We start from the raw sequence: 21,622 nt of genomic DNA, 5'->3' as shown, positions 1-21,622 counted from the left end.
ATGAACGACACGACATCCCTATGTAAAAAATGCTCCATACATCTGATGAGCATACAAAAAAGCGGACATACTAACAAAAACAAAACAAGGACAGGAACCATAACAAAACAGCAAAGTACTGCTGGTGATGTGTACCAATTTTCATCCTTTTTGGAAAGGAATGTATTTTATTGTATCAAAGTTCTAAAGACAAAAAAATAATCTAAGCGAAAGTGTAGAAAATATTATAAGCATGTTCACTTCATGATGATGATGTATATCAAGTTTCATTCCAATTGGACAGAAAAAATAGGTCTGGAGTAAAAGTACGCAAAGTTTGATTTAGTTGCAATATTTTAAAGTTGAAAAAAGGGCCATAACTCCCGGAAAAAACTATTCGGACATAGAAAAATTCATGAAAAAAAATACAGAACTATAAGATGGTGACGGACTCGGAGGACTAAAGATCTTCTGAGAGTCGTGAGGTTATGTCTTGCACACAAGCCAACAGTCTAACAGGAACTATGATCCATCATGGAATATGCCGTAACAAATATGCGATGGACGACGAAATGAAGATTGAGTCTGCCTTTTATGCAAGCACGAGTGTAGATAATGATCAGCCTGCACATATAGTGCAGTTCGATCCAATAATTGAAAAAACTGTTGTGAAACAAAAAGAAGGCATAATCTAGACACATGTGAGTCGCCAATTCAGTCGAATAATATATGTTGGGGATTAAGACCGTTTCTATCTGACAAATAGACCAAAATGGGACTATCCCAAATGTGAAAAGAAGTGGACAAGTTCAATTTTTTAATCAATCGAAAATAAGAGCGGTAAGGTTGTTACAAACCTTCTGTCCAAGAAACTAGGCTTGATGAGCGTACCACAGCCAGATCGGTCTGGAGCTACTGAGCAACACAACAACTTAAAATTATGAAAAGTCATCATTGTGATGTTATGGGTTATGAGTAGTTATTATGCAAGGTGCTTAATAAAGAAATTGATGAGCAGCCCTCCAATGGCGTTCTTTGTTTTATGTCTAAAATCGCTGATATATTCCGTCAGTGTTAAAGAGTGTGTCCAAAATATAATAGTTAGGCTCACATGTCAAATAGTTCAGATCCAGATAAAGTAGATGACTGAAGATGTTATAAAAGCTGATGACCAGTGTTCATTTGGGGAATGTTGTGTAAATTCGTTTCGCATGCGTCACTGTCAAGAGACTGAGTTTTCCTTCATTAGATGGGAGAGAATTAGTTGTGGACAAAATTTAGGAGCATTTGAAAAGGATGGACCCGGAGGATAGCTTGCCACCCCACTGTGGCTGTAAATGTAAGACAATTAAATGACAAAAAATGTGAAAATTGACATTGTCTGCACTCCGTTCTAATCGGTTGTTTACCAAGTTTTGTCACAATGTTTATGGGTATAATTAATATTAACAAAACATAATAAGCTGGATTTCCTCTATGGATAAAGTTTGTTGGAAATACATTGTGATTCAGGATTTGCTAAAAAATCTTTAGCCTTGGTAGCCACTAAAAGGTACCAAGCAAAACCAGTTGAACAAATCTGACAGAGGACCACCCATGGATGCTACAGACATGTTTTGTGAAGATTCATAAAGTGGTTAATGGGAAGCTGTTGTTTAAAGGATTTTCTACTTTTAGCTGTTGCCGCACTTACGGAGAAACTGGGCCTAGATGTCCTGGTGTGGGGGTCCTCTTTCAAAGAGTTTCAACCAGTTCTTTGACTTGCGTTTGAACACAGGGGGCCCTCAGAAGGTAAAAAATAGGAACAAGGAATCAGTAAAACCGAAATGATGCTGCCCCATGCATGTGCTGTCCCAATAGGGGGAATACCGCATTAGAAACAAAACAATGGAGATAATAAAAAGTAAGAAAATTGAATAAAGGAGATAATTCAAAAACAAGGAGGGTCATGACCCTAACGCTCACTCTGTGTCAAGGCTTCAAGGTGTTTGTACAAGTACAGAGTTTAGGTTCTTCTATGTGAGCCTATAGGATATCCTTCCGCAGCTTTAAATATCAAACCGTTTTAAAAAGTGGTCTGTGGCCCTTTTCACGCTCAGTAGAATAACACATTTATTACACGAAATTATGTTTTGTGAAAACATTTTCTGAAATATCTAGGTCTGCAGCATCTCAGATACGGTTATATTGTACATCCGAGGACATATAGTGACACTCTTCTGACAAACATACAAAACGACCTTTTTTCGAGCATTTGATGAAGTTCCAAAAATTATCAATGTTACCCTTGGTCTTTAGAACCCCAGGGATGGGATTTTGTGTTTATTCCAGGCTCACATATCTTTGTAGATGATCTGAAAAGCGACAGCGGAAAGTACTAATGCCCAGGTAATTTCATCGTTTAAAGTGCTGAAAATTGACTCCACAATAGCCAAAAAAAAAGAAACAAAAATAGTCAGACCCGCGCATGTACATGAGACAGGGTGACCCTTGACAATAGGATTTACAGAAGTAGTCGAAACTATGGCATTTCGTTTTCAAAATTAAGCATTTTGCTACTAGTCAGATTTTCTGTACATGTTGACGCGGAAAAAATAGCATTTGATGGGTGCGAACAAAAGGGACATCATTTTATGTGTTTTGTCCAAACCACAGTAGGCTATGCCTGGAGGATAGCATAAGTAAGTGCTGGCTATCCTAAGGTTATTAGGGGGGGGGGAGAAAGTCATAGTTTTTATCTAAAAAACGATGAGTGATTTTTTTGACATTTTTTAACACTTTGTACGAAAACCTGACAGTTGAGACAAAAAATGGACTGAACAAAAAGCATTTTAGCAAATCTGTACATCATTTCCACAGCCTTTACGTATTAAACGTAGATACAAGTTAGCCGTATGATGGCACCTTTTCAGCTTCCGTTAGAAGTCAACATTAGTACACTAAATTATGTTTTGAAAATATGTTCTTGAAAGGTCTAGGCTGCAGCTCTCAAATACGGTTTTATATCGTTCATCCGAGGCACTATAATGACACTCTCAGACAACATCAAAAACGGACCTTTTCGCGCAATTTGATTGAAGTTCCAATTATCGATGTACCCTGGTCCATAGGAACCCTGTGGGATTTGTGTTGTATTCATGCCAAATATCTTTGAGGGGCTTATGGTCACTTTTTTCTCTGATGTAATTAGTGGGAAAGTTTGATGAAATCTTTTTATCAGAAACAGCGAAGCAGTACAATTTTTTAAAATAATTTTGCTTAAAAGTTTCTTGGGATCGGACCTTACGAAGATTTTAAACTAATTTGGTTCCATCAAAAACATGGCTCACTTTTCCCTACATGTAATGTAGGACACTATTTCATAATAATCATCGGACATGTCCTTGCATAAGCACCTACCAAAATGTTCAAACAAGCAGCTAGGTGAGTGATTTAGGGCCATCATGGCCCTCTTGTTCTATTTTTGTGTGTTTGTGTTCAAGTTTAATGTCTTTTTCAACCATTTATCTGTCAGCATATAACGATGGGTGTCTACTTGTAGCAGGGAAGCCACATGCCTCCAACTTTATCTTTATGCCTCACGGAAATATGCCACACCGTAAAAACACCACGGACACGATACCCCACCCAGTACTTGGTATGACACAGCCAGGGATCAAACTCATGACCTCCAACATTCGAAGCGGGCACTCTACCACTAGGCTCAACTGTGGTGGATTGTTTCTATTTTTAGTCTTGCAGAATATATACGGGTTTAAATGAAACCATTTAGCCGATTTCGACTCGTATGGGCTAGGACCCTGGCCAGGACGACAAGAAACTTGAGTTTGGTGATAATTCTTAACCGTATTTCAGAGAGAAAGCGTTAATAATGAGATGACGGGTTACCATCCACCTATACTTAAAAGCTGAATTCCGTGCAACCTTCTCGATGAATCATGTCTCACTACTATCTTACAAATCTGCTTTTTGTCTTGTAATTTACAGCTGTGACAAAAAGACGGTTTTACATCTTGGTCCAAAGATTCAAAACCCCGATTTTGGAGACCAGTCTATGAATGAAGCCTGCCATTTGTCAATTTCAATTTGTGCTCAGAAACGATCAGTCCCATGCTGGAGTTTTGAGAGTAGTCTCTTAATTCAGCTTTTAACCTTGGGCTCAATATAATCAACAGCTCTTAAATCAGTAACATTTAAGTTAAAATGAATTAGAATATTTTACTAGCATTAAATATCCATCAATATATTACAAACGTTGTCGCTGTTTTCCCCTCAAGATGTTTCTAAAGGTATGAAACAGTATGCCCTTACAGTTAACAGATGCACTTATCTGAAATACCTAAACATTATCTTTTCATGACAAGTTTGTCGCCAGCGAAGGGAGAATTGCAGTGATTTTCTGCTATACAGATGCCTAAAATAGAACATTTTGAGGACGTATGTCGTATGTATTGAATTTTGTTTTCTAAAAAATTACAGCATGTGTGGCAGGAAGTATTTCCAGAAGACATATGCTGTTGGCCGGTCAGAAAAAAAAAGACCAGTTAGCTTTATATCATTAAATCACGTAGTGTAATACAGCTTTTACAATTTTGATATCGTTCAACAGGTTTATCTGAGCTGATGTTATCCAAGTCCAATTCTTGAACACCATGCCATTCCATTACGCCCGTCCAAAGATTGTGTTTTCCATCACAGCACTGTTTAGTCGAGAGCAAGCGTTATGAAAATTGACTGCCATTTGTATCCGGACCGCTGTTAGCCATGGACAATATACCTGCCCCTAGAAACAAATAAAACATGCTAATACATGGTACTGTGCAGTAAACATTAGATGTTTGAAACTGAAGAACAGCCAAAACTTTTTTCCAAGGTTTCAGGGCCAACATAACTTTTGCAAGCGGATAACAGACTAAACTAGAAAATGCTTTTGTAAAAAAGCGCATGTCTCCCCCAATGCAAAGTCCTATAGGCAATTTGATTAGTCAATAGGGTTTTTTGTCAGCAGCGAAGTCAAAAGAGTACACTGATGGTGGCTTTGCAATAGGGTATCATCTACTTGGCATGTCAGTGCATCCCACTCAATTTCAAGACACTCTGGGCTCTAAGTGGTTTTATCAGTCAGGGTCAAGGATCTGTGACTTGACTTTGATCAAAGTGACATCAAAATAAATAGGGGTCATCTACTATGCATGTTCCACTTCATCCTATTAAGTCCTTCAACATTGTAGGTCAAGTGGTTTCAAGTATTCCAAAAAAATGATCTTACATGAACAGGCATTGTGACTTGCCTTTAATAGACTGCCCCCAAAAATCAATAGGGGTCATCTACTATGCATGTTCAAATCATCCTATGAAGTTTCAACATTCTGGGTTCAAAGTGTTCCGCGAGTTTTGATCGGAAATGGTTATCAATGTTAAGGCCCCGTGAGCCTGACCTTTACGGAGTGACCCCAAAAACAAATAGGGGTCATCTACTCTGCATGAACAATCTCCATGAAGTTTGCAAACATTCTGGGATCGAGAGGTTCTGCCAAAGTTATTGCTTGGAGAATGGTTTTCAATGTGCAGGCCCCGGGCCCTTGAAACCTTTAACAGAGGACTAAAAATCGTGAGGGGTCATCTACTCTGCAGAACCATCTCCTATGAAGTTTATCAACTGGGTCAACTTGGTTCTCAAGTTACTGACCGGAAAAGGTTTTCAATGTTTGGGCCCTGATGAGCCTTCGAGAACCTTTCACAGAGTAACCCAAAATTGTATAGGGGTCATCTTACTTTGGCTGTACACAAACATCCTATGAAGTTTCAACATTCTGGGTCAATTTTGGTTCTCTAGATTGATCGGTAAAGGTTTTTCCATGTTCAAGCCCCTCGTAGAACTTGAGCCTTTGATAGAGTGACCCCAATCTTCAATATTGGGGTCAATTACTCTTTTGACCAATTCATCCTATGATAGTTCAACAGTAGGGGGGTCAAGTGGTTCTAGTTAGTGATCGGAAAATGGTTTTCAATGTTCAGGCCCCTGTGACCTTGACCTTGACGGAGTGACCCCAAAATCAAATAGGGGTCATTCATCTTCATGAAAAAATCATCCTATGAAGGTTTCAACATTTGGGTCAAGTGGTTCTCTTGTTATTGATGGAAATGGTTTTTCAAATGTTCAGGCCCCCTGGGACCTTGAGCCTTTGACGGAGTGACCCCAAAAAACAACGGGGTATCCTAATCCAGAAGCCCCTACAATCCCTATGAAGTTTGAAGGTTCTTCTAGGTCAAATGGTCTCCAGTTATGCTTCGGAAATGAAGGTGACGTAAGGACGGATGAAACGACGGAACGGACGGGCAAAAAACAATATGTCTCCGGGGGGGAGACATTAATGATGTCTGTTAAATCAATGGACTTGAACAATTGTTGACAAACCAAACAGTACTTCAAAAGGCGTAAAGTAACTGTGTCAATTAAACATTTTAAAATTAAGAGATGTTGGCTGACAACATCTATCCATCTCTGCTGTGGGTAGAACAGTTCATCATAAAGTGCAATATTCATAAGTGTTCATCCTTCACGTATGATTGATCAAATTAGCAAACATGGAAAATTTGCCTCACTTGGGGACTGAGCTGGCAACCTTGGGATTGACAGTTGACCTACTAAGTTAACTAAGTGGATTTGCGGTTTAAATACAGAAAATTGGGAAGTCTTACCACCACCAACAAAATGACAGAGGTCATGAGACCCTGGAGCGCTCACAGAGTTAATAGTTTCTAAAGGTCAACACTGATGATTGATTGTTAGTAAATTTTTTGGGAAAATTTTATTCGATTACAATAAAAGTAATCCCCCGGGGCTGGGTCAATGTTGAACGTGGGGGGTACAAGATTGAACAATTTTGTAGAGAAGTTTGGACTAGCGCAATGCTACATGTCGAATATCTAAGCTCTAGGCTTATGGGTTATTTTAGAAAATATTGAAGTTTTTCTATGTACATCAAAGTACCCCCATGGTGCGGGGCCCAATTGACCCCAGGGTCATTTGATTTGAAGAAAATTTTGTAGAGGGTCTATAGGCAAGCTAAATGCAACTATCTAAGATCTAGCACTTCTGGTTTATTTTAGAAATTTTTGAAGATTTTTCCTATGTAAAAGCACGGACCCTGGGGGCGGGGTCAGTTTTGAAAACTGGGGCCATGATTGAATAAAATGGTGTAGAGGTCCACTTAGGGCAATACAACATTGTGAAATATCTTAGCGCTAGACCTTCTGGTTTATTTTAAGAAAATTTCGAAAGATTTTCATATGAAACAACGTGACCCCCTTGGGCGGGTCAATTTTGACCCGGGGGTTTCTGATTTGAACAAAATTTTGTAGAGGTCCACTGGCAATGTGATGAAAAATCTAAGATATAGGCCTTCTGCTTTATTTTAGAAATTTTTGAAGAAGATTTCCATATGTAAAATCAAGTGACCCTGGGGCAGAGTCAATTTTCACCCCGGGGTCGGATGATTTGAACAACTTTAGTAGAGTCCACTAGGCCGTGCTACTGTCAAATACTAAGGTCTAGGGCTTCCTGCTTTTGAGAAGAAGATTTTTAAGGTTTTCCTATGTAAAATCAAGTGAACCCTGGGGCCTCTGGCGTCAATTGTTTTGCCCGCGGGGTCGGTGATGTGAACAAATTTTGTAGAGGGCCACTAGGCAATGCACATGAAATATCTAAGATCTAGGCTTCTCTGCCTTTTATTTTAGAATTTTTGAAGAATTTTCCTATGTAAAATCAGTGACCCTGGGGAAGAGTCAATTTCACTACGGGGTCATGATTTGAACAATTTAGTAGAGGTCCAATAGGCAGGCTACTGTCAAATATCTAAGGTATTAGTGGCTTCTGGTTTCGCGAAGAAGATTTTGTGTAAGATTTCTATGTAAAATCAAGTGACCCTGGGGCGGGGTCATGATTTGAAAAAAATTTGTAGAGAGTTAGAGGTCCCTAGGCAATGCTTAACAACCAAAATCTAAGCTCTAGGGTTGCTGTTTTTGAGAAGAAGATTTTAATAGTTTTTCCTTTCGGTTGTCCATGGCAACCAGAGTTCTGCATGGATATGTCCATTCCTTTTGAACAATGTGTTAGAGATTCACCCAAGGAACATCCTGTGAAGTTTGGATGCAAATTTGCCTAGCAGTTTATGAGGAGATTTGTCGTTGACGTAAAAAGTTTTTTACGGAAGCCGGACGTTCCGGACGGTGAAGTGTGAAGTGATCCGAAAGACAACCTGTAGCCTTTGGCTTGCGTGAATGAACTAATAAATGTTGCTATGCTCAGTTCATGAGTCCTTGTCAGGTCATTAAATGGTAGTGGAAATGGCATATAATCCATGGCTTTCATACAAAGGAGCAATTACATTAGAAACGTTAATCAAAAAAGATACATGATAGGACTTCTATTAGGATTCTTATTATAAATTAAAGTAATACAATTGAATCAGGGTAATCAAAATCTGTGTAAATTTCTTTTACTGTAAAATACAAGACAAGAACATGGAAATAATTCACGAAAACCAGTGTCTCAATTGCATCATGACAAACAGCGTTCTAGTATAAACCATTTTTTTCTATTTTAGAATCTCAGTGACCCAAATTACCAATCCAAAGCCAGTCTTTATACAGTAAATGGGACTGTATACAGTGACCATTTACCTTAGAGACTTTCGAAAAGGGCATTGTAGACAGGGAGTCGTTATACACAATATGACTAGAGAAGGTCTTTGTTTGGGCAGTAATAGTTAATAATGTCTAGTTCGCCCATTGATTATGACCTAAACATCGGGCTAATAAACGCTTAGCGCCACCCACCAAATTCTCTATGGTGCTAAGGAAAAGAGCGATCGCATTTCCGTGGTGCAGCTATCGGCCCGTTCTCTTCTATTGTAAACAAGTGAGTAAAAATTGGATATTTTATCTTATATATTAATTGATAGAACTTTTTTTCAAAAATCGGAGAATGTAGTTACGATACTTGTTGTGAACAACACCCTTAACTAGCGAGTTGGCTGTTATTTCATTAAAATAATTATGCAAAATTTGTGGTTTATGTAGGAGATTTTCTCCATCGTAATCTGTACAGTTGGCAAATGAGTGTTCATTATCGGCCATATTCGAAACACGAATTCCGATGAATGACTCACTGTAAGAACATACCTGCGCATTGCAATGTTTATTTGTAGAAATGATAACTCACTATATACGCACCACACCATGAATAACAGAATCTCGGGTTAGAAGAAATATCAGGATTTTTAAAAGTTGGTGGCCGCTATAACTCTAGTGATTGGCGCTTACAGTAGTGGTGGGCGCTTGTTTACGGCAGTCAGTATACGAATGCTGACGCATCCGGAACCAAACAAACACCAACATTGTCTAACTGATAATATTCCTGCAAAGGAATTGGTTATTTACGAAAGAAAAAAACGCGATCATAGTAGCATAGTTTATTTACCTTATGAAACATTCTCTATCCAAGAAAAAAAGCGAACAAAATATCACAGACCTTGGGACTCTTTTTGTCTAAAGTAAAATATTTTCCTTTGGTTAAAATGTTAATGTAGAATTTATTATAAACTTAAATATTCTACCTAAATACAAAGGAAGGGTACTTTAAATTCAGGTTACGTGAAAAATTAGAGAAATACTTTATTCAAACAAAGATTTGTTGTAGAATTGATTTGTTATATTAAGATTCTGAAAGTTACTTGCCTTTGTTATTATACCTAGTTGGGAAGTGCATTGTAAACAAAAGACCTACTTCACAATTCTTCTGAAAGTGAGTACACAGACATTTCAATTCATCTATTAAATTGATTAATCAATAGAGCTTAGATGTACAATTGAATCATATACATGTAGAGTATTTTGCAATCATGTAGAGGTTACTACATGTATTTGTGAGTAACGTTAATTTGGTGTAGTGGGGATAGGTCGATAATATCCCAATTATTGTAGAAATTTCCGTGCCTTGCAATCAGACATTTTCATATTTTATTAAAATGGAGATACTCAGCCACTAATCTAATACAACAGCGCCACACTACTGTATATCGCACCACTTGAGTTGATAGCGACATCTTCATTTTCAAAAATAGTCGGTTTTAACTTTTTTTACTTTGTTTTTCATAATTCTTTGGTGTATGGGCAATACGTGTAATCAATCTACACGATTTGCATGCTCAGGATGTTCTTTGACAGTGTGTTACAGTGTGGTTTTGTCTTATCACGGAATGGTGTTCGAATACTAGCGATATGAAAATATGCCAATGTCATTAATTGGGAGATAGAAAAGCTACTGGCACACAATTTGCATTATATTTTAATGAATCACAGCCAAACTGCTAGGTAAGTGTTGTTACACGGAACTACATATCCGATTTCGAAAAAGGTTTCTTTTTTCTTATACAATAAAATATAAGATAAAATATAAAATTTACTCACGTGTTGACAAGTCGAAACGGGCGATAGCTGCACCACGGAAATGCGATAGCTCTTTTCCTATCACCACAATTTGGTTTGTGGCGCTAGCGTTAGGTAGCCGTGTCATAAAACACTTGATAAGCATTGTATAATTAAATGACCTTTTAAACCATAGTTTAATATTTATCTGATTAAAAGGTTCATTTACAGTTCTTGAGAAGTTTTCTCCCTTTGAGAGGTTGGGTCAAAAAAGTCGTTATCACAAAAAAAAGAAAACAAGAGGGCCATGAAGGCCCTGTATCACTTACCTGACCTATTGACCTAAAGCACCATAAAGATTAAATTCTTGACCAAGTTCATTAATATATGGTTAAATGTGGCCCTTAAAGTAGGTAAAATAGCTTTTCTTTTAATGGACCTTTAGTGACCTATTTTTTGATCCGACATGATCCAGATTCAAACCTGGACCTTGAGATCATCTAAGCATTACCATTTTGACCAGTTCATGAAGTACAGTCATTAGCAAATGTGGCCTCTACAGTATAAACAAGCTTTCCTTTGACTGGGGCCTAGTTGTTTTGATCCCACCTGACCCAGATCTGACTGTGAGACTAGTAGCTCATCCAGATTACATTTGACCCTAAGTTAGTTTATTAAGATATGGTCATAAATTGGCCCTCTAATGTTGAAAATTCCTAAGCTTTTCTTTGATTGGACATGGTGGACCTCGTTTGATCCATACATGACCCAGAGTCCACATTGAATGGGACCTTGAGAATATCAGATGATACCATTTTGACAAGTTTTCAATAAAAGAGCTATAGTCATAAATGTGGCCACTCTATCAGTGTTAACAAGGCTTTACCTTCAGATTTGACTCCGGTAACCTATTTTTTGAAACTTGACGACCCAGGTTCGAACGTGACCTAAAGATTATCAAGATAACTTCGGACTACGTTTCATGAAGATACAGTCAAGAAAGGTTGGCTCTCGAATGTTAATCAGCTTCCTTTGATTTGACTGGCCTAGTGATCTAGTTTTTGACACACCTGGACCCAGATTCGGACTTGACCTATACAAACCAAGACTAACATCTGAAGTTTTATAAGATATGGTCATAAATTGGCCTATACAAGAGTAAACAGCTTTTCCTTTGATTTGTTATTTCCTGAGTTGACCTAGTTCTGACCCTAATGACCAGATTTTGTCAAAACTGGGACCTTGAGATCATCAAGATTAAAATTCTGACCCAAGGTTTCATGACGATACAGTCATAAATGATTTGGGCCTCTCCTTTCCATCTACAGTGTTATAAGTGTTCCTTTGATGTGACCATGGGTGGGACCTGAGTTTTTGCCCCAGATGAATTCCCATATATCAAACTCATCCAAAGAGGTTTATTGAGGGTTACATTCTGAGAGTTCGTGTATAAGAGGGGCCAAAATGATCCTCTAGACTAGCAGTGTTACAAGCTGTTCCTTTGATTGCCTGGTGACCTCGTTTTGACCCAGATGACCCAATATCCAAGACTTTCTTGAGGTACCTCTTGACCAAGTTTCATTAAGATAGTCAAAATTGTAACCTCTATAAAGTGTGAACAGTCAAACTGTTGACGACGGATGACAGACACAGGGCGATCATAAAAGCTCACCTTGCGCACTCGTGCTCAGGTAGCTAAAAACAAAGTCCTTCCCAAAAACGACCGAGCATATCCATGCACAACCAGGGTTACTACTGACCACTTATGACAAGTTTCATTAATTTAAAATTGTGTGCATGGGTTCAAGAGATAAGGCGTGCATAAGATTGCATATGCAGACTGTATGAATATAGTATAGTAACAGACAAACTGAAACCACTATACCCACCTTACAACTTCTTTTTTCAGGGGTTACAAAAATTGACCTATTCTATTTTGTTTTAATCTGAGCAAGTGTTATCAGTAACAGGTCATTAATTATAGCCTTCTTCTAGTTCTGTAAAATATATGAATTTTGTGAATTATTATTAAAGTATGTAATCACGTTGCTAAACTAAAGTCTTAAAAGAGTATGTCAATGGACAGTGTGCACCTCACGATCCATGCTTGATAGTATAATATAAGCTATGAGTAAACCTTTAACATTACTAACAAGACATATTCTAAGTCAAAAAGGCGGCCATAATTCAGTCAAAATGCTTGATAGAGTTGCTTATCCTATTTACAGATGGGGCATGCTGGTAAACACGTATGCAAAATATTCAAAGCAATAATAATCTCAATGGACTTTTGAAAAATATTTGGGGTGGTACGCAAACTTTAAATTACAATAAGCAGATTCTAAGGACGAAAAGGGGCAATAATTCAGTCTCAAATTGATTGGACAGAGTTGCCTTCCTATTTTACAGACTTCGGGGTCATTGATTGTTAACAAGTAGACAATATCAAGGCAATATATCAAGGATTGAAAATATTGGTGGTGGTAGCAAACTTTAACATTTGTGTGACACTCACGCTCATGCCGACGCCGGGGCAAGTAGGATAGCTCCACTATTATAATAGTCGAGCTAAAAATTGCCTATGTACCTAACCCTAAAATTCTGGGATGACATGCAGCAAACTAACAGTTCTTTAAGGATGGCCTCACATATGAGCCCATTCATACATTACCTGTATGTTTGAGATCACCATGAATTTCATCATCAAATTCTTTTCCATATATACTGGCACCTCCCCTTCCTGAAACCATTTACAAGATTTTTTCATTGGGTTTAACATCACACAAACAATTATAGGTCACATGGTGAGTTTCCAGCTTTTGTCAGTAGAGGAGACCCCAAGTGTCCCTCCCTATATTATTTCATCACAGATGGATGCGAGAGTAGAACCTCATAGGCCAGCTGGATGGCTTCTTTATGTGACAAAGCAAAGCACGATTTGGAACCCACTCGTAGGGAGTTTTGGAGTACGGTCTTAACCCCTAGCATGGAGAATTTATTATGTTTTTATAATGACGCGAGTACACAATTTGAAGCACTACCCGGTTTAATTTAGAGACGTCGTCTCTTCTCTTTATGTCATAGTTGATGTCACCACCATGTCAGTCTATGACCGATTCAATGTTAAAGCCCAGTAGTAACGACAGTGAGTCCTCTACAATTTTATACATTTGACTGTGCGTGGGAGGCAATGATTTTACAAGGAGACAATATTTGAAGTCTATCGAGCAAGAGACCGTATAGTTGTAGACCTTACATGGACCTAACTTCATACCTGTCGATGAACCCTGTGAGAAATAATAAGCTGGCTTTAGGGTTTTTCTAAAACATTGACCTTATGTATTACCTATTTGAACTATCAATAGCCTTACATTGAGGTCACCACTTTACATCAGGCTTACACTAGAAACCTAACGTTCATAAGGAAATTTAACCTTTTCCCACTTAAGCTAAGTCAACCTTCCGCCGAACCTTATACAGTCACTTATTACCTTACATATGAGCCTACTTCATTACCTTAGCCACAGACACCTTCTGTCACATACCACTGCCTGGATTACCTTACATTGACTACATTTACTTCATTACCTTATTATTGGACACACTGTCAGGGTAAGAAACCGTTCACTGATGTACTTCTTCCACTTACACTGACTTACTTTTATTACCTCTGCTCGTTTTTACTACATCCACTGAGGGGAACTACTTCATTACAGGAGCCATAACATTGGGACTATTCTTCATGGAAAGTCTGTCCACGGACCGCACTTCAAATGGATACAAACAAGCGATACGGGAATGGTACATTGACACTACTAGAGATGACGCGGGTTACATGAGAGCACGCTATGGGACATAGGGGGCTGCTAAAACCCGAGTAGACTAAATTCATTGAACTTACAACTGGAGCAAAAAAAGGAAGGGAACCAATTGACCACTTACACATCTGAACTTCTTCTGCTGCCTACTTCAACTTTACCTTGACAGGTGACTGTCCACAACTTCATAAGCTAGTCCAGGAATGACACTTGACAACAATAAGTTCTTACATTGCACCACTTCATAACAGACTGTGTACCCTGACTTACTCATTACCTTGAACCTTACATTGACCTACTTAATTACCTTCACAGACATGATACATTTACCTTGCTTTTAGAATTACCTTACATTGACCGAATATGGACGTATCATTACCTTTTAAACATTGTCCCCCATTCATAACCTTACAGCTGATGTACGTTCAATTACCATAACATAGGAACTTCTACATTATGACGGCACATATGACCCACTTAATAATGTTACTATGAACCCCCTCATTACTTACAACTGACCACTAATTGCCTTCCAGGACTTATTGCATAACTACATTGACTTCTCAATTACCTCACATTGTACCTTCTTCGTAACCTTACACAGGACTGACTGATCATTTACCTGCTTTTAATACTAACAATGGACGGATCCAGGACTTCAAAGGCGAGTATTACCAGTACAGTCGACCTAATGGATTACTTATACTGATGTACTTATACCCCTTACACTGATTTACTGCATTACCTTCTCTTGAATTAACTAAGATTAGTCCTACTAATAATGCCATTGGAGATACATTGAACCACTGCACTATATAACATTACACGCTTCATAAGCAAAGCGCATTGATATACTTAATGTTTAATAGACATTCAATAGCCTTTACACGATGGACTTCATTAACGTTAACACTGACTTACCTCATATACCTTATCTGACCCTCCTTTATTACCTTACACAGACTCTGCTTACATTACCGTGGCTTAATTACCTTTACATTGACCCCTTCATAACCTTATTTTGGCCTACCTCATTACCTTCATTAACCCACAGTCAGAGTAAACCTTTTACAAGCTCGTAACTTACATGACCAAGCTAGCATTGATCTTACTTGCATTACCTGTTCCATCTGACCTCCTTGCTAAATTATCCGCTTAAGTGCTGCTTACATAGTGACCTAGTTCATTACAGCTTAGATAGGTTACTGCATTGTCTTGAATACAATGACTAACCAGTTTTTTCAATTGATCCCACTTGTAATACAAACAAAGAATTACATTGACCACTCATAACCTTACACTGACCACAGTTTCAGACTTTAACCATTAGCAAAGGACTTAGCTTTTACTTACACAGACCTGTTACAAACCTGCTTTATTGACTTACATCGGCCTACCTTCATTACTTACATTGCCCAACTTCATACCTTACATCTGGCCCTACTTCACATTACCGTACATGGATCTCACTTCAATGAACCTTACAATGAATGACTTAACAGACGGTTACATAATACCTTATTTATGAACCTTGCATTGCCCACTTATAAAACATTGACCCACTTCAATCAACCTTAGATGACATTACTTCATTACAGTACATTGGACCCATTCAATTAACCATGACATATGACTTACTTTATTACCATTACACAGATCTGTACCAACTTGCGTTATTACCTTACATAGGCTACTGAGTACCGTACATTGACCCACTTCGGACCTTAAATTGGCCTACTTCATTACCCCTACAATCTGACCCACTTCAATAACCTTACAATGACCTTACTCATTACCTTACACAGACGTTACAAACATTGCTTTATTACCTTACCATGGCGTAGCTTAATTATCATTACATTGACACACTCATAACACATTACATTCTGACCATAAACTCATTACCGACACTGAACCCAATTCAAAACCTTACATTGACCTAACTTAAGTACTATTAACAGAACTGTTACATAAACCTTGCTCATTATACATTTACTTGGCTTCTCATACCCTTAACATGGAACACCACTTCGTTTAACCTTTACATTGGCCCCCTAATTCATTACCTTATATTTCCTACTGCATAATTTCTTACAGTTTGACCCACTAAGTACACCTTACCTGATTACGTCTTACAGTACACGGACTGAAGTTCTGAAAAACCTTACACTGGAACTACTTCAGTACCTGGATATCTACATGCTACATTACTTTGCTTTATTGCCTTACACGGGACATACTTAATGACCTTACTTGACCTACTTCATGACTTATATTTACCCCACTCATAACATGTACATTTACCCTACTTCTGACCTACACTGCCTTTCTTAACGTGCGCTACATTCACAGAATGCCGGGACATGAGATAATTGAACTTTACTATTGCACTTACTTAATACCTTTACAAGGCTTCGCGCTACATAACGCCGGTGATTTGGTAACCTTAAAGGTAGCCACTTTAGTACCGTACATTGCCACATCCTCAAAATTACATGGCCCCTACTTCATTACCTTAAATTGACCCAGCCCCATAACCGTTACCCTGGCCAGCACTTCATTACCTTACTGTCATAACTTACATAACCTTACAATGAACCGCGAATAAACTAACATCGAGGCAACTTACGTTAATTACTTACACTGACTTATTCTGAACCTTACACTGGCATACGTCAATTATCTATACACTTACCTGCTACATTACCTTGCTTTATTGCCATACATTGACAATTCATTACCCTTACATGGAACCTAATCATTACATATATATTTACACACGTGTAATGAACCTTACATTGACCTATTCCATTTACCTTAAATTGTATTATTTACTTCCTTAGAACGACCTGTACATTCCTTGCCTTTATTACTTTAATAATGAACCTACCCGAATGACCTAACATGAACCAGATTGTGACGTCATACGAACACTGACTTACTCAGTACTTACAGTTGACCTACTTAATTATCTTTACCACTTTGATTACTTCATACCTAAGATGACTTATTCATATTACACTAAACTCACTTCATACCTTTATAATCTGACCTACTTTATACTATACAATGACCTACTCCATTACCTAACATTGACTTACTTCGTTACTATACACTGACTTACTTCATTACCTTACATTGACCTACTTCATTACTATACACTGACTTACTGCACTACCTAACATTGACTTACTTCATTACTATACACTGACTTACTTCATTACCTTACATTGACCTACTTCATTACTATACACTGACTTACTTCATTACCTAACACTGACTTACTTCATTACTATACACTGACTTACTTCATTACCTTACATTGACTAACTTCATTACCTTATATTGCCTAACTTCTACTTGAGTATCTTACACTGGCCTGCTTGATTACCTAACATTGCCGTACTTCTTAACATTACATTGACTTACCTCCTTACCTGTACTTCATTAACTAAACTTATATTGACTGACTTCATTACCTTCTACAACCTACCTCATGATCTTACATGGAGCTCTTCACAACCTTGCTTTTACCTCTTTAATTACCTTACACTGACCATCCTCATTATCTCTACTTTATTACCTTACATTGAACAACTTCATTATCTACTTTATTACCTTACATTGACCATCATCATTATCTCTACTTTAAAACCTTACACTGACCATCATCATTATCTCCACTTTATTACCTTACACTGACCATCATCATTATCTCTACTTTATTACCTTACATTGAACAACTTCATTATCTCTACTTTATTACCTTACACTGACCATCATCATTATCACTACTTTAAAACCTTACACTGACCATCATCATTATTTCTACTTTATAACCTTACACTGACCATCATCATTATCTCCACTTTATTACCTTACATTGAACAACTTCATTATCTCTACTTTATTACCTTACACTGACCATCATCATTATCTCTACTTTAAAACCTTACACTGACCATCATCATTATCTCTACTTTATTACCTTACACTGACCATCCTCATTATCTCTACTTTATAACCTTACACTGACCATCATCATTATCTCTACTTTATTACCTTACATTGAACAACTTCATTATCTCTACTTTATTACCTTACACTGACCATCATCATTATCTCTACTTTATAACCTTACACTGACCATCATCATTATCTCTACTTTATTACCTTACACTGACCATCATCATTATCTCTACTTTATAACCTTACACTGGCCATCATCATTATCTCTACTTTATTTCCTTACACTGACCATCCTCATTATCTCTACTTTATTAAATTACACTGACCATCATATCTCTACTTTATTACCTTACACTGACCATCATCATTATCTCTACTTTATTACCTTACACTGACCATCATCATGATCTCTACTTTATAACCTTACACTGACCATCATCATTATACTTCACTACTATTATTACCTTACACATGACCATCCTCATTATCTCTACTTTATAACCTTACACTGACCATCATCATTATCTCTACTTTATTACCTTACACTGACCATCCTCATTATCTCTACTTTATAACCTTACACTGACAATCCTCATTATCTCTACTTTATAACCTTACACTGACCATCCTCATTATCTTCTTCTTTATAACCTTACACTGACCATCCTCATTATCTCTACTTTATTACCTTACACTGACCATCATCATCTCTACTTTATTACCTTACATTGAACAACTTCATTATCTTCTTCTTTATTACCTTACACTGACCATCCTCATTATCTCTACTTTATTAAATTACACTGAACAACATCATTATCTCTACTTTATTTCCTTACACTGACCATCCTCATTATCTCTACTTTATTAAATTACACTGAACAACATCATTATCTCTACTTTATTACCTTACACTGACCATCCTCATTATCTCTACTTTATTAAATTACACTGAACAACATCATTATCTCTACTTTATTTCCTTACACTGACCATCCTCAATATCTCTACTTTATTAAATTACACTGAACAACATCATTATCTCTACTTTATTACCTTACACTGACCATCCTCATTATCTCTACTTTATTAAATTACACTGAACAACTTCATTATCTCTACTTTATTATCTTACACTGACCATCTTAATTATCTCTATTACCTTACACTGACCATCCTCATTATCTCTACTTTATTACCTTACACTGACCATCCTCATTATCCAGACCTGGGTCCAATTACAATTATAATTGAATTAATTATAATTAATTACAGTTTTTCGATTAATTGAAAATAATTAATAATTGGGACAAAAATCAATTATTTTAATTGTAATTCATTAATTAAAATTCAAACAAATGCAAAATAATTGTCAACTAGAAAATGCTTTTGTAAAAAAGTGCATGTCTCCCCCAATGCAAAGTCCTATAGGCAAGAAGTCAATAGGGGTCAGGAGCGAAAGTCGAAGAGAAACTGATGGTTAGCTGCAATAGGGATCATCTACTTGGCATGTCCAGCCATCCCGCTAAATTTCAACACTCTTGGCCTAGTGGTTCTCAAGTCACTGTTCAGGCTCCTGTGACCTTGACCTTTGATCAAGTGACCTCAAAATAAATAGGGGTCATCTACTCTGCATGAACAATCATCCTATTAAGTTTCAACATTGTAGGTCAAGTGGTTCTCAAGTTATTTCCAAAAAATGATTTTACATGAACAGGCCACTGTGACCTTGACCTTTAATAGACTGACCCCAAAATCAATAGGGGTCATTTACTCTGCATGTTCGATCATCCTATGAAGTTTCAACATTCTGGGTCAAGTGGTTCTCAAGTTATTGATTGGACCTGGTTATCAATGTTCAGGCCCCTGAGACCTTGACCTTTAACGGAGTGACCCCAAAACAATAGGGGTCATTTACTCTGTATGAACAATCATCCTATGAAGTTTCAACATTCTGGGTCAAGTGGTTCTCAAGTTATTGATTGGAAATGGTTTTCCATGTTCAGGCCCCTGTGGCCTTGACCTTTAACAGAGTGACCCTAAAATTGTTAGGGGTCATCTACTCTGCATGACCAATCATCTATGAAGTTTCATCATTCTGGGTCAAGTGGTTCTCAAGTTACTGACCGGAAATGGTTTTCAATGTTCAGGCCCCTGTGACCTTGACCTTTCACAGAGTGACCCCAACATCGTTAGGGGTCATCTACTCTGCATGACCAATCATCCTATTAAGTTTCAACATTCTGGGTCAAGTGGTTCTCAAGTTACTGACCGGAAATGGTTTTCAATGTTCAGGCCCCTGTGACCTTGACCTTCAATGGAGTGACCCCAAAATCAATAGGGGTCATCTACCTGGATATGTACCTGAAACTGTTGCTAGACCACTGATGAATATTAAGCCATTTAATTACAATAACTGGTAGTATAATTAGCCTAAAGGAAGAGAATAATGCCATCAATTGTACAGAGTGGGAAAGTAAGAAGTGTTCTCAAGCTCTGTTTTCAATGTAGGGTATAAAACTGATAGAGTAGGGCACTAACCGACAGTAACATTGAAGCATTAATGTTTTTAAATGCAATAAGGAATTATAAACAAGCTACTGCATCATAAATCTGTGAATGATGTTCACTGACAGACAGTAAACTTTGAGGTGTTCATGTTTTTGAAATTCAAAAAACACTTATAAATCTGCATCATTAATATTTCTTTGATAGTAACATCATGATTCTATTTGTGAATATATTGCCAAATAATTAAATATTATTAATTATTTTCCTTAAAATAATTGTAAATAATTAATTACTTCTGTAAAAAAGCAAGTAATTATAACTGTAATTTAACTGAAGCATTTCTATTTTAATTGTAATTAATTCATTACTTTTGAAAATAATTGAACCCAGGTCTGTCATCACACTGGTTATTCGGGTACCTACTCCAGTGAGCGATACCGCCCTCGTGTGATTTATATACATGTAGGTTGTATAGGGTATATAAAAACAATACCAACGTATTACACATATTTAAGCATGTTGTACATTTTAAAGACATAATCGTCCGAGGAAATGCATTAATTCGCACTGGTGAAAATATCAGTCCTCAATAATATTGATATGACTACAAAATTTGAAGAAATGTAACGAAATTCATGTAATTTGACGTTTTGAGACGTATTTTTCTTTGTTCGAAGTTGAGATAACTGAATTTGGCACTCTCCTTAGTAAAACTATGCATACTCAACTACAAAACGAATGGATCGTGTACCTGCAAGTTATTTTTGTTGATAAAATTTCAATTATATGCATCCTGTCGCTGTTTTTGATGGTACCTCTGACGATGGATGAAAATAAACAATGATACCTACCCGTTTGCACATGGGTACCGTCCTCGTTATGTCAATGAACATTTATAAAACTCCCTGTAGCGA

General features: G+C 37.3%; 1 protein-coding gene across 1 annotated transcript in view; it reads right to left on the bottom strand.

Annotated features, from left to right (window-relative positions):
* Positions 1-4,691: 4,691 nt before the first annotated feature.
* LOC123530031 (peptidyl-prolyl cis-trans isomerase-like 1) overlaps positions 4,692-21,622 on the bottom strand; it is a 40,831-nt gene continuing 23,900 nt past the window's right edge. The window contains exons 3-4 of the mRNA XM_045310714.2: positions 13,082-13,150; positions 4,692-4,762 (exon numbers count right to left, since the gene is read on the bottom strand). Coding sequence (XP_045166649.2) covers positions 4,701-4,762; positions 13,082-13,150 — 131 coding nt within the window. The 3' untranslated portion in view covers positions 4,692-4,700. The remainder of the gene's footprint in view (positions 4,763-13,081; positions 13,151-21,622) is intronic.

The sequence above is a fragment of the Mercenaria mercenaria genome, chromosome 13, assembly GCF_021730395.1.
Source record: "Mercenaria mercenaria strain notata chromosome 13, MADL_Memer_1, whole genome shotgun sequence".
In the NCBI taxonomy this organism is placed as follows: domain Eukaryota; kingdom Metazoa; phylum Mollusca; class Bivalvia; order Venerida; family Veneridae; genus Mercenaria; species Mercenaria mercenaria.
This window is presented reverse-complemented; position numbering and strand designations above follow the sequence as displayed.